Below are 12,810 nucleotides of genomic sequence, written 5' to 3' on the forward strand. Positions count from 1 at the left end.
AGGCCTGCACCACCCCCCTCACAGCCCCACCCAGGCCTGCACCAAACACACCCCTCACAGCCCCACCCAGGCCTGCACCACCCCCTCACAGCCCCACCCAGGCCTGCACCACCCCCCTCACAGTGCCCACCCAGGCCTGCACCACCCCCCTCACAGTGCCCACCCAGGCCTGCACCACTCACATCCACTCTGACACTAACATCGCTATGAAGACAACACAAAGTTTAGGATGAACCTCAGAATGTAAAGTCATCCCTGTTGCCAAACAAGTGATTTCCTCGCAAATGCACAGGAATGCTCTCCTGGGCTCTGGGCTCTGGGCTCTGCATGGGGAAGGCCCATGGGCGCCACGCCTGCAGCTCAGCAAGGGCTCCAGGAACTCCGCAACTCCACACTGAGACAGGAGAGTACCTGGGGCGGGGGCGGGAACTGGGGGGGTAGTACTTGAGGTGTGTCGAGAAGTACCTGGGGTCGGGAGGGAGTACCCGGGGCAGGGGAGGGAGAATCTGGGGTAGGGGGAAGGAGTACCTGCAGAGGGGGAGGGAGTACCTGGGGCAGGGGCAGGAAGTACCTGGGGTGGGGGAGAGTACCTGGGGCAGGGTAGGGAGAGCCTGGGGCAGGACAAGAAGTATCTGGGGGGTGGCGCGGCTACCTGTGCCCTGATCCCGGTTTCTGCCGTCCCCACCAGAAGGAAGCTGACTTGCTGGAGAAACGGCCGAGCTGGGGCTGCCCAGAGGACCGTGGGCTGCTGGGCACAGCCTGGGGGCACCGTCCGGCTAAATCTGGGACAAGTAATAATGGATTCTAACCCTCTGGATAAAAGGAGAACCTGAGTCCACACTGCTAAGCAAGAACGTTAATTTGCTGTTCTGAGTATAAAAGTCAACACCAGGCCGGCGCCGCGGCTCACTAGGCTAATCCTCTGCCTGTGGCGCCGGCGCCCTGGATTCTGTCCCAGTTGCTCCTCTTCCAGGCCAGCTCTCTGTTGTGGCCCGGGAGTGCAGTGGAGGATGGCCCAGGTCTTGGGCCCTGCACCCCATGGGAGACCAGGAGAAGCACCTGGCTCCTGGCTTCGGATCAGCGCAGTGTGCCGGCCGCAGTGTGCTGGCTGCAGTGGCCATTGGGGAGTGAACCAACAGAAAAAGGAAGACCTTTCTCTCTGTCTCTCTCACTGTCCACTCTGTCAAAAAAAGAAAAAAAAAAGTCAACACCAGCGGGGCAGAATGACGGAGCCCACAGCGGTACCACGGAACAGTCGTGGCCGAGGCCACGAGACGCCAGGGTGGGCGCCCGGTCAGCCAGGGCGCTGGCAGAGTTACCACGGTATCTCTCAGACGCTCAATTTCAACGAGAAAATGGGGGACCCGCTTGGCATCGCAGGTGGGACAAGCCGTGGCCGCGCCGCCTGAGCAGAGTCCTACAGAGACCCGCTACGAACCACCACTGCAATCAAGGACGGGGACACCTGGCCCAGCGGGGCCTGCAAGCCGCCAAGTCTGCGGGATCCGAAGGACCCCAACAGAAAGGGCAGCCCACAGCCCGGCCGCGGCGGGCCTGCTCACACGGCCGCCACGGCCGTCCACCACGCTGCCCCCCAGCTGTCTCAAAACAGGCTCCAGCCCCCTCTGCCTCCAAGGGCGCCGCTCGCGGGAGTCTCAACAGTCGTCGCCTGGGGCCACAGCCTGCTTCTTACTTCTCCAAGTTTCATCTATTTCTCTGAAAGGCGGACTTACCAGAGAGCTCTTCCGCCTGCTGATTCACTCCCCAAATGGCCACAACGGCTGGGACCGGGCGAGCCAGGAGCGTCACCCAGGGCTCCCGCACGGGTGCCGGCCCCAGTGACTTGGGCCATCCTGTGCTGCTTTCCCAGGCGCATTAGCAGGGAGCTGGATTGGAAGTGGGCAGCCGGGGCTTGAACTGGCTTGAACACATGGACGCCTCCAGGAGCAATCGCCTGCCCCATGAGCGCTGAAGGCCAAAGCCTGTGCCGTGTGGGGCCCGGGCCAGCAGGCTCAGGGCTCCGACAGAGCCGGGGCAGCACACGGCCGTCTTTCAAACTGTAAACATCACACAAGGGACATTTTAGCTCAAGCTCTTCTTGAAATTATTAGAAATCCTGCATATATCTCATGCTAAATAGTAGGTAACAACCCATTAAGGTATCGTTTAAAAATATTCACTTATTTATTTGAAAGGCAGGGTGAGAGAGGGGAGGGGAGGGGAGAGGGCCGTTTCCTAGAGCTTCCGGGCCGGCCCCGCCAGCGCCCGCCCCGCGATCTCTCTCCCTAAACTTGGGAAGCTCAATGGCCTCTTAAAACGCCACCTAAACACTGACATTAACTCGCCCCATTTTCTCTTCTCTTTCCTCTAAACGTAAAAAGTAGCTCTCTGCTTTCAAATACATACATTTTTTAAACCCCATGAAGATGGAGATACATTTGATAACATACCCAGAAGTTTCTTAAAACTCAAACAACTGTTGGAGGCAGACATGATTCAAAACCCACCGGGGAGGCCGCGCTGCGGCGCAGTGGGCTAAGCCTCCACCTGGGGTGCCGGCATCCCATATGAGCGCCGGTTCTAGTCCTGGCTGCCCCTCTTCCAGTCCAGCTCTCTGCTATGGCCTGGGAGGGCAGTGGAGGATGGCCCAAGTCCTCGGGTCCCTGCACCCACGTGGGAAAACCGGAAGAAGCTCCTGGCTTCGGATCAGCTCAGCTGTGGCCATTTGGGGAGTGAACCAGTGAGTGGAAGACCTTTCTCTCGTCTCTCCTTCTGTCTGTGACTCTACCTCTCAAATAAATAAAATAGTTTCAACAAAACAAAAAACCATCGGGTTCAAAGACCCGGATGGAGCCGGCCGGAGTGGGTGCACGCGCGGCAAGCGAGTGGCGTCTCTCTGACTTCAACAAGAAATGCCTTTCCCGGAGCAGCCCTTTACACGGCGCGATGTCGGTAACAGAGTCAAATGTGACTGAAAGAATCCAACTCATCAAAGTTCTGGAGAGCAGGATGGAGAGACTCCCTCAGCCCCTCTGCAGGGCCTCGGCGCCACCACACGGAGCTGGGGTCTCCCCGGCCCGGGGCGCCCGCGGGGGGCTGGGGGCGAGGCTGCCGTCTGCTCTGCTGTGGCTCCCACAGCTCCGATCCAGCATCTACAAGCACTCGGGCTTGCGGCCACACGTGCCCCGTCCTCAGCACCACGTCGGTGACGACAAAGCAGAAAGCAAGTAGTTCAGTAAACTAGTAACTCGGGTGCTGCGAGGACCCAGCGGCCACCCCGCGGCCACCCGCTCCGGTGGCGGCTCCCGGGGCCCGAGGGCGGGGCCCGCGCACCTGCTCCCCAGCACCACCCACGCCTCTCGGGCTCAGCCACACGTGGCCACCCAGCATCCAGGGTCCCTGTGTCCCGGCTCTACGACCACACAGCTGCGGCCCCGCTCGCCCTCACAGGTGCCCTGCGGACAACCAGGAGGCAGCGGCGGCCGTGAACCCGAAGCGTCTCAGGTGAGGGGGAGCCCAGCCCTCTCCGGCCGGTGACCAGCAGGCCAGCAGAGCCGTGAGGACCGGGACAGCGGGCTCCGTGGGCCTCACCTGCCCACCCCCGGAACGGGCTCGCGCTGGCCGCCAAGAACTCCGGTTCTGACACCCGAGTTTCGGGTCGGTCAGCAAGGCTGCACGCAGGCCCGGAGGTTCGGGGCCTTTCCAGGCTGGGCCCGTGAGCAGGGGACCCTGCCACGGCCAAGGGTGGGCCAGGACGCGCCTCAAAAGCAGCCGTGGGTGTCAGCAACACTGCCTGTGCCCACACACTGTGAAAGGCCCCACAACCACCAACGCTTCAGGCAAACTTCAAGCGAACCCCGAGTGCCTGCTCTCCCAGATCCCAAGGACGGGACTGCAGGCAAGCTTCCCAGGACGGGCCCCGGACCCGGGGCGGGCGCCGCCGGCGAGCACCGAGGGGCACAAGGCCACAGGGACGCCTTCTGAGGTCAGAGCGGCTCCCACGGCCCTGCGGGCGCCACGGAGCTGGGGGCTGACGCTCACCACCGTCCCTGTCCTACACCCAGAGCCAAGGACACCTGGGCCCACGGCCCCGCGGGCGCCACGGAGCTGGGGGCTGACGCTCACCACCGTCCCTGTCCTACAGCCAGAGCCAAGGACACCTGGGCTCAGGCTTGGTGGCGGCCACATCTGAACTGCGGGACCAGAAGTCTTTCAGATTCGGGAATCTTTTGGATTTTGAAACAAAGTGTCTGACTCGGAGCCCGCATGGCCAGCGCTCAGCCTGCGACCCTGGACCACAGACACCAGAACCCACCCGCGGGGCAAGCACAGGAACCGCTGGGGGCCGTCTGCCCACAGCGCACAGAGGCAGAAAACCACAGGTGCACACCGCGGGGCGCCGCACCAAGTCCTCGAGGCGTGGGGCTCGCTCCGGACAAGCGGCTCGGAAGGGCCAGGGGACGCTCACGACACCCTGCTCGCAGCTGGACACGCCCCAGGGCTCCGCCCCCGGCTTGGGGGCCTGGGGATCGGCGGGCTCCGCGTCCCCGGAGTCCACCTGGTCTGTGAAGAGGCCGGGCCCCGCGGGGACAGCTCCCGGGACCCTGAGACGGGGTCCAGCCAGGAAGCCCTACGGCTGACCGCTCAGACGGACGCACGGGCCGGTCTCGCGCGCTGGTGAGCAGGCGTGAAGACGCGGCTTCCACGCTAATCGGCTGCGGACCACGGCGGCGCTGGACGTCGCCCGCACCCAGGGCTCACGGCCCCGCGGAGCGCCCAGCCCGCCGCCTCCCTTCCCGGCTCCCGGGCCCAGGCTGCTGCCCAAGGCGCGGCGCGAGCTCGGCGGCAGCACCCAGAGCCGCGGGGGCCCCGCAGGCCGGCGCCCGCCTCCCAGCGCGCGGTGTGCGGAGGCTGCAGAGGCGCCGCGCGGCTCGCGAGCTGCTCCCGGCCGCCGAGCGGGCGTCAGAGAACGCGCGGAACCCCACTCACCCGGGGGCCAGCACCTGGCCCGGCTGCGCGCACAGCTCCCGCACCACGCCAGCGCGCTCCGACCGCAGCCTGCGCTCAGCCCGCGCCGTGCGCACGCAGCTCCCCGAGGCGCGGGCCGGGGCGCCCCCGGCGGGCTGCGCGGAGGCGGCGGTCTCGCACACGGCCAGCACCGAGCCGATGCGCACCGCCGCGCCCGCCGCCACCTTCCACTCGAGCAGGCGGAGCGGCGCGGGGCCCGGGCAGCGCACCTCGGCCACGGCGGCCGCCGGGGCGCCCTCGGCGGGGCCGCGGGCCACGGCTGGCGCCTCCATCACGGCGCAGCGCGCTCAGGGCGCACAGCTCATCGCGGGCGGCCCGGCCGGGCAGCGCCGCAGTTCCCGCTCCAGCACCGGCTTCCACCCGCCGCTCGGCCCGCGCCGAGTTCCGGGAGGACGCGCTGACGTCACGCGAAAGCGGGACGCACGGCGTGCGTGCGTAAACACGGGCCACGCGCGGCCTCCGAGCGGACGTGCGGCTCCCTGGCGCGCCGACCGGCTTCGCGCGGCAACGGGCCCCGGCGTCAGCCTCCCTCAGGCGGGGCCGGCAGCCCGCTGCCCTCCGACCGCGCCAGAGACTCCCGGCACCGCCGCCCTCGAGTACGCCCGCGCCGCGCGAGTTCCAGCGCGGGACTACGATTCCCGGCGTGCACAGCGGAGCGCGTTCCTCAACTCCCGTCGAACACCTGTAGCCTACAAGTCCCGGCACGCAACGCGCATCGCGGCCGTCAACTCCCGTAGCGCGCCCTGAGCCCTAACGTCAAGAGACTACGACTCCCGGCATGCAACGCATGCCGGCGGCCATCAAGTCCCGTGGCGCACCGCGTGTCCTAACGTCAAGAGACTACGGCTCCCGGCATGCAATGCAGACCGCTCCCACAATACCAGTCGCCGGCCCCTGGCCAAGCGACTACGAGTCCCGGCATGCCGAGCGCGCCGCGGCCCGGGTAGCCGCCCCGTCCCCGAACGCCCCGCCCCCGGGCGCCAGGTCCCTTCCTCCGCTCATCTTGGCCCTCGGCCGTCCCCGGAGCCACGGGGCGGGACTGGGTGCTCCAGCGCTGTGCGGGCGCGCCCCGGAGGTGCTGGGCGGGCGGGGTGGCCGTCACGGCCGAGGGCGTCCGCGCCGCCGCGTCTCGCTCTCTGCTGGCCGGAGCCTCGCGCCCCCGAGCTGCCGGTCAGATCGCGCCGGGGCTGACGGCCGGGCCCTCTCGGACGCCGGGCGGCCGCCGGCGCTCGCTCCCGTGCGCGTTCCCGCCCTTTCTGGAGCCGCGTGGCCGGGCCGTCGTGGGGCGCAGCCGCCGGCCACTGCCGGGCCTCGTGGCCTTCGCCGGAGAGCGCTCCCCGGCGGTCCCGTGGCGGCGACGCCGTGGCCTCTCCGGCCTTTCAGCCGAGCCCCCGCGTGGGCCCGGACGTGGGCGGCGTGGACGCCGCGGCGCGTGGCGAGGCTGAGCCGCGGGGTGCGGGGCCAGGACCGCGGCGCTGTCCCAGGGACGCGGGTGCCTCCGGGGACTCTAGATTGTTCTTGCTAGCTGCAGGTGCTGAGTGCTGGGTCCGGCAGGGGGCGGGGAGCGTGGGTTTGACCCGCGCGCGCGCGGGCCGGCTGGCTTGAAGTCGGCTGCAGCGCGTCCCGCGTGGAACACGCGTCTTCTCGCGGTGCGCCCCGGCGCTGGGCCCAGGCGGCCACCCGCGAGTCTGCGGAGGGGCTGTCCGGGAGAGTTGGCGTGGACCGCGGGCGGAGCTGCTGCAGACTCCGCGCCGCCCGGCCGGGCCGGCTGCTCGGCGAGGCTTAAGGGGAACAGACAGACAGAGCTGGCGCGGGTCGGATGTCTCCGGGCCCAGCCGCCCGCGCTGAGGGTTCGGGCTGAGGACCGCGAGAGGCGGACTGCGGCGCGGGCAGCCTCACGGGAGGCCGAGCTCTGGATCCCCGGGTGGTCCCTTCTTGGCGGGGTGTGTTTCCGCCGGCCGTGACGGGGCAGTCAGGGAAAGGCCGCGGGCGTGGAGGTGGGCGTGGGCGGCCGGCTGGGCACCTGGGCTGTGTGTGCGCATCCGCTGCGCTCCCGTGCTGGCGGCCCCTTCCCTCCGACCTGGTGCCGCAGTCACGGGCACGGAGCCGCGGGCAGCAGGTGCACGTCCAGGTACTGTGTGTCCGCCCAGCTCTGCTGACGGCCGCGGGCAGCAGGTGCACGTCCAGGTATTGTGTGTCCGCCCAGCTCTGCTGACGGCCCGGCCTGGCCCAGCGCTGTGTGATGCCAGCATCCGGAAGTTAGCGAGCGGTAGAAGGCTGTCACTGCGCCTTGCAAGTAAATGAGACATCCGAAAGTTCCCCTCACACGCACGCACACCTTCTCCGGAGTTAAAGGCTAACCAGACCCAAGCCCACAGAATGTCCGGAAGACGCCGGGAAGGCTTCCCGCACAGGCGCGGCGGAGGGTGAACGGACAGCGTCTCGGAGCCAGCCCGCAGCCCCGCTGCAGAGAGCAGAGGGCTGATCGCCGGCCCCAGACGTGGCCGTGCAGACGCCCTGGTGAGGCTGTCACAGGCCAGAACTGCTCACCAGAGCCCTCGGGGTCCGTCCCACCTGGGCGGAGCAGGGCGAGGAAGAGCCCCCGAGCCAGGGAGGGTAAACCGTGCCCCGGAGGCCCCGGCCACAGCCTGCGCCTCGAAACTGAGTTTTCCCGGGAGGCGCAGGCCCTTTTGCCCTGTTACAGGACAAAGCGCGTCAGGCACACATAGCTCCTGAATTAGCTGGCTCATTTCAGCGCACATAAAAGCAGTGCAGAGAAGGCCAGCACAGAGGAGCGCGTGGGGAGGCCCTGGCACGGTGGGCACGGTGCTGGCTGGGCACCACACGCTGCGTCTCGAGGGCAGGGTGCCACGTGGAGTCTGCGGGCACAGAACCCCGCGGGGTGCCCTCTGGAGGCTGAAGGGCTCAGGTCCAGAGACAGCAGTGATGGGCGGTTCCCAGGGCTGGGGGCTTGGGGCTTGGGGGGGGAGTTTGCAGGTTGGTTGGGGACGTTCTAGTGTTGTGAGATGAGAAAGAGTGGGAGACGTGTTACACACCACGGCTAACACGGGAACCTATTTTTTTTTTTTTTTGGACAGGCAGAGTTGGAGACAGAGAGAGAGGTCTTCCTTCCGTTGGTTCACCCCCCAAATGGCCGCCACTGCCAGCACACTGCCAGGATCCGCAGGCGAGGATTAGCCAAGTGAGCCACCCTATTTTTAACCACATTTGGAAACAAGTGAGAGGGAGGCGCTTACTGGAATGGAGGAGGGTGACTATTTTTCAAGCTTATTTTAAAAATCACTTTGCAGGGGCTGGCGCTGTGCCATAGCAGGTAAAGCCACTACCTGCAGTGCCAGCATCCTATATGGGTGCTGGTTCGAGTCCTGGCTGCTCCACTTCCTATCTGGCTCTCTGCTGTGGCCTGGGAATGCAGTGGAAGATGGCCCAAGTCCTTGGGCCCCTGCACACGTGTGGGAGACCTGGAGGAAGCTCCTGGCTCCTGGCTTCAGATCAGCGCAGCTCTGGCCGTTGCAGCCAATTGGGGGAGTGGACCAGCGGATAGAAGACCTCTCTCTCTGCCTGTCCTTCTCTCTCTGTGTGTAACTCTGACTTTCAAATAAATAAATATCTTTTAAAAATCACTCTGCAGTATCCTGCTTAATTTGTGGTGTAACACATATAGGGTAAATATTAGTGATTCTGGGGCTGGTGTTGTGGCACAGCGGGTAAAGCTGCCACCTACAACACCAGCATCTCACATGGGTCCTGGTTCGTGTCCCTGGTGCTCCACTTCCTGTCCAGGTCCCTGCCATCCACGCAGCAGACCCGGATGAAGCTCCTGGCTCTTGGCTCCAGCTGGCCCAGCCCTGCCCATTACAGCCAGCTAGGGCGGGGACCAGCGGATGGAAGAGCTCTGTGTGTCTCTCCCTCTAAGTCTGACTTAAATAAATCTTTTGTAGCAAGTGCTTCGCTTCTGATCAGCTGCTCTGAGAATGCTGGTGTTAATTCTCGATGGAAGCCGGCTTGAGCTGCCGTGGGAACCAGGTGCACGAGAGAGCAGTGCTGGTCCGTGGGGCCTCGCGGGGGGGCCTGCACCGCTGCTGTGGGGTGGCAGAGACTCTGGGGCGGAGGAGGAAAGGCGGTGGTCATGGTTCCCTCTCCTTGCTTCCCTTCTCTTGTGGTTTCTTTTTGAGCTCTTCTTCGCTTCCCACTCGAGCAGCCGTGGGTCAGGTCACCCCAGACCCTCGTCCTGGAAACCTGTGGGCCTCGCCTCAGGCCTCTGGGAGACGGCGAGGGTGCTTGGCCCCCGGGCACCCAGGGCCTGCACCAGCTGCACACCTGACCCTCGGGTGGGAGTCAGAGACCGGAAGAGGCTGGCAGGGCCCAGGGCTGCACAGGCAGGGTTGGGGTGTGGTCCCGGCGGCTGAGTCCCGGCTGACGGAGCAACATTTGGGCCTCACTCAGAACCTCGTCTCCGCACGGGCGGGAAGGCCCCGTGGCCCTCTGAAGCCAGCAGAGTGCCTGCAGGGCCCCTTACCTGGGCCAAGAGCTCACCTGCGGAGGGGCTCCCAGCTGTCAGAGAGCAGTTTAGCGTCGGCTTCGTCTGGGCCCGCCCTCCGCTGAGTGGCACATTTGGCTGATCTCTAACACAGCTGAGATTTCCCAGATACGGTGTCATCTCTGAACTGAGAGCCGATGTCTCAAAGGTGAGCAGCCTGGCTGTTGGTCAAAGGCTCCCGTGTGGCCGTGGGAGCCGTGGCGCAAGGCCACAGCTGCTGCTTGAGGAAGAACTGCAGGGGTCCCTCAGAGGGTTGGTGCCACAGTGGCGTTAAAAGGTGGCTATGTTTTGGGGCAAAAAAAAAGTGAAGTCTGTGCAGGTTTTTTCTTCATAACGCACCTTTTCCACTAATTGAAGGCCCTGTGCACACGCGTGTGTGTGCACACGCGTGTGTGTGTGCATGTGTCCTTGGGGATATACGTGACATTGCTCTTGCTCTCCTACTCCGTTGCCCCTCTGGGCAATCAGTGCTGACATTGTCACTGCCCTTCCTGGCGTGGTGTTTCCTCTCCTGGGCGTCCTGCAGGTCCATACCTGTGCCCGCAGTGCCTACTGGCCCCATCAGACGTTGTTATTTAAGGATTGTTGAGAGGCAGAGAGAGAGGTCTTCCAGCCGATAGGTCACTCCTTGGATGGCCACAACGCCTGGAGCTGTGCTGATCCAAGGCCAGGAGCCAGGAGCTTCTTCCGGGTCTCCCACGTGGGTGCAGGGGCCCAAGGGCTTGGGCCGTCTTCCACTGCTTTCCCAGGCCACAGCAGAGGGCTGGATGGGAAGCAGAGCAGCCGGGACTTGAACCAGTGCCCATATATGCGCTGTCACCTGTCCTCACTAAGTCACCACTATTTCCACTATTGATTATTAGAAATCGTGTAGTTTATGTTTTTGAAAAACAGAGTGACAGGTGGTGGGAGAGAGATCTTCATCTGCTGGTTCGCTCCCCAAGTGCCCACAGCGGCCAGCACCGGGTCAGGCTGAAGCCTGGAGCCAGGAACTGCCTCTGGGTGTCCCGTGTGGGTGGCAGGGACCCACGTGTCCCGGCCGTCCTCTGCTGCTCCCCTGGTGTGTCAGCAGGGAGCTGGATGGGAATCCCGGAGTTGCCGAGGCTTGAGCCAGGGGCTCCCAAGTGGGCCGTGGACACCGTGTCACACGCCCCCCCTGCTCCACTAATGCTAATCATTGGCACGAATGTGAGACTTCGGGGACCAGCCTGTCGCGCACAGGCCTTTGGAGACACCAGGCTGCCGTCTTGGGCATGGCCGTGCCGACAGCTGCTGGGCGGGGCCAGCGTTTGGGAACACGCCTGAAATTCTTCACAGTGCTTTTAACTGCCGCTGGAGTAAATACTCCTCCCGAATAGATTTTATGTGTAATTTACAGATGAATCGTCGTCTAATTTGCACCTGTGTGACGAATGCCAGGTTTCCATCATAGTGTTGGAGAGGTTTATAAAAAGCAGGGCCCAGGTGGACGGCCCACGTGCTTGTATCTCAGGTGCAGGCCGAGGCCGAGAGTGGCTGGGGTCGCGACCTCTCGCTGCGGTGCCCTGGTGTGTGACGCGGAGCACAAACCCCCAGCACGTCCAGGCCTGCTCCGCTGACCTCCTGTGTGGCCTGACCACGAATGCAGGCCATCTCCATTACTGCCACTCCGCCTGAAGTTGGAAATCCAGCAGCGTAGGGGCCGGCACTGTGGCGAGGTGGCCTAAGATGCCTGTGGTGCCAGCATCTCGTGTGGGCGCCGGTTCGAGTCCCGGCTGCTCCTCTTCCCATCCAGCTCTCTGCTGTGGCCTGGGAAAGCAGTGCAAGATGGCCCAAGTCCTTGGGCCCCTGCACCCACTTGGGGGACCTGGAAGAAGCTCCTGGCTCAGCCCAGTTTTGGCCATTGTAGCCATTTGGGGAGTGAACCAGTGGGTGGAAGACCTCTCTCTCTCCTGTCTGTAACTCCGCCTCTGAAATAAATAAATAAAATATTAAAAAAAAGCAGTCTAAGTTCTCAAAATTTTTTTTTCAAAATTATTTTGGCTGTATCTTTCCCACGTGCATGTAAGTGGTGAAACAGAGATTTTGTGAATCTGTAGCAGTTTCTAAACAACACTGGGTGTTTCAGCGCAGCAGATGGCCTCCGGCTGTTGAGACCTTCCACGTCTGTGGTTCTCGATGGGAGAATCCTGTGCTGTGGCCTTCAGTGAGCAAAGGTGTCTGCTCGGTACCGTGAACGCTGAGGGTTCTTGGTGCAGTTGTAGATAGGGCGTGTTTTCCTAACTCAGGGTCCAGGTGTAAGGTGTGGCTGGTCTGCCGTCATCTCGCGCCCTGTAGTTTTGATAAACTCAATTACCAGGCTTCAATTTTTTTTGTAGGTTTCTTAGGCTTTCCTATGTAGGGATCAGGTCACCTGAATACTTTGTATTTTTTTTTTTTATTTGACAGGTAGAGATGTAGACAGTGAGACAGAGAGAGAGAAAGGTCTTTCTTCCGTTGGTTCACTCCCCTAATGGCCCCCACAGCCGGCGCACCGCGCTGATCGGATGGCAGGAGCCAGGTGCTTCTCCTGGTCTCCCATGCGGGTGCAGGGCCCAAGCACTTGGGCCATCCTCCACTGCCCTCCCGGGCCACAGCAGAGAGCTGGCCTGGAAGAGGGGCAACCGGGACAGAATCCGGTGCCCATATGGGATGCCGGTGCTGCAGGCGGAGGATTAACCAAGTAAGCCACGGCGCCGGCCCCAACTTTGTACTTTCTTAATTCTGTGCACCTCCCCCCATTCCTCCCCTCCCTCCTTGTGGAGAGAGGGAGCCCCTCCTAGTCCTAGCAGGGGGCGTGGCCGACCTTTCTCCAGCCGGGCTGGTGGCTGCAGGGCTGTGTGCAGCCATGAGAGAGTGCAGGTCACTCTGCATCACCAACAGCTGCGCATTTGTCTAGTGTTTTTTTTTTTTTTTTTTTTTTTAAGATTTATTTATTTGAAAGGCAGAGTGACAGAGAGAGACAGAGAGAGGAGGGAGAGAGGTCTTCCATCCTCTTGTTCACTCCCGAGATGGCTACAACAGCCAGAGCTGGGCCAGGCTGAAGCTGGGAGCCCGGAGCTCCGTCCGGGTCGCCCACGGGGGCGATGGGACACCAGCACCTGGGCCGTCCTCCGCTGCTCTCCCAGGCCACAGCAGGGAGCTGGATCGGCAGCGGAGCACCTGGGTACCAGATGCCAGCCTGCAGGTGGCGCTGGACCCCC

At 63.6% G+C, this 12,810-nt stretch overlaps 1 protein-coding gene and 1 long non-coding RNA gene across 5 annotated transcripts in view; one reads left to right on the forward strand and one right to left on the reverse strand.

Annotated features, from left to right (window-relative positions):
* The window catches only part of CTDP1 (CTD phosphatase 1), a 44,985-nt gene extending 39,564 nt beyond the window's left edge, over positions 1-5,421 (reverse strand). For 2 of the 4 annotated variants that reach the window (XM_051840465.3, XM_051840466.3), the window contains exon 1: positions 4,990-5,421. In XM_051840465.3, the coding sequence (XP_051696425.3) occupies positions 4,990-5,300 (311 nt within the window). In that variant the 5' untranslated portion in view covers positions 5,301-5,421. The remainder of the gene's footprint in view (positions 1-4,989) is intronic. The other 2 variants (XM_051840464.3, XM_051840467.3) reach the window with 2 other exon arrangements.
* A 1,000-nt stretch (positions 5,422-6,421) lies between these two features.
* Positions 6,422-8,668, forward strand: LOC149123668 (uncharacterized). Its single transcript, XR_016213831.1, has 3 exons — positions 6,422-6,559; positions 8,127-8,230; positions 8,340-8,668. It is a non-coding gene; the product is annotated as an uncharacterized LOC149123668 (long non-coding RNA).
* Positions 8,669-12,810: the final 4,142 nt, after the last annotated feature.

This window comes from Oryctolagus cuniculus, chromosome 10 (genome assembly GCF_051225735.1).
Source record: "Oryctolagus cuniculus isolate XC-2025 breed Fujian yellow rabbit chromosome 10, ASM5122573v1, whole genome shotgun sequence".
NCBI classification, from domain to species: Eukaryota; Metazoa; Chordata; class Mammalia; order Lagomorpha; family Leporidae; genus Oryctolagus; species Oryctolagus cuniculus.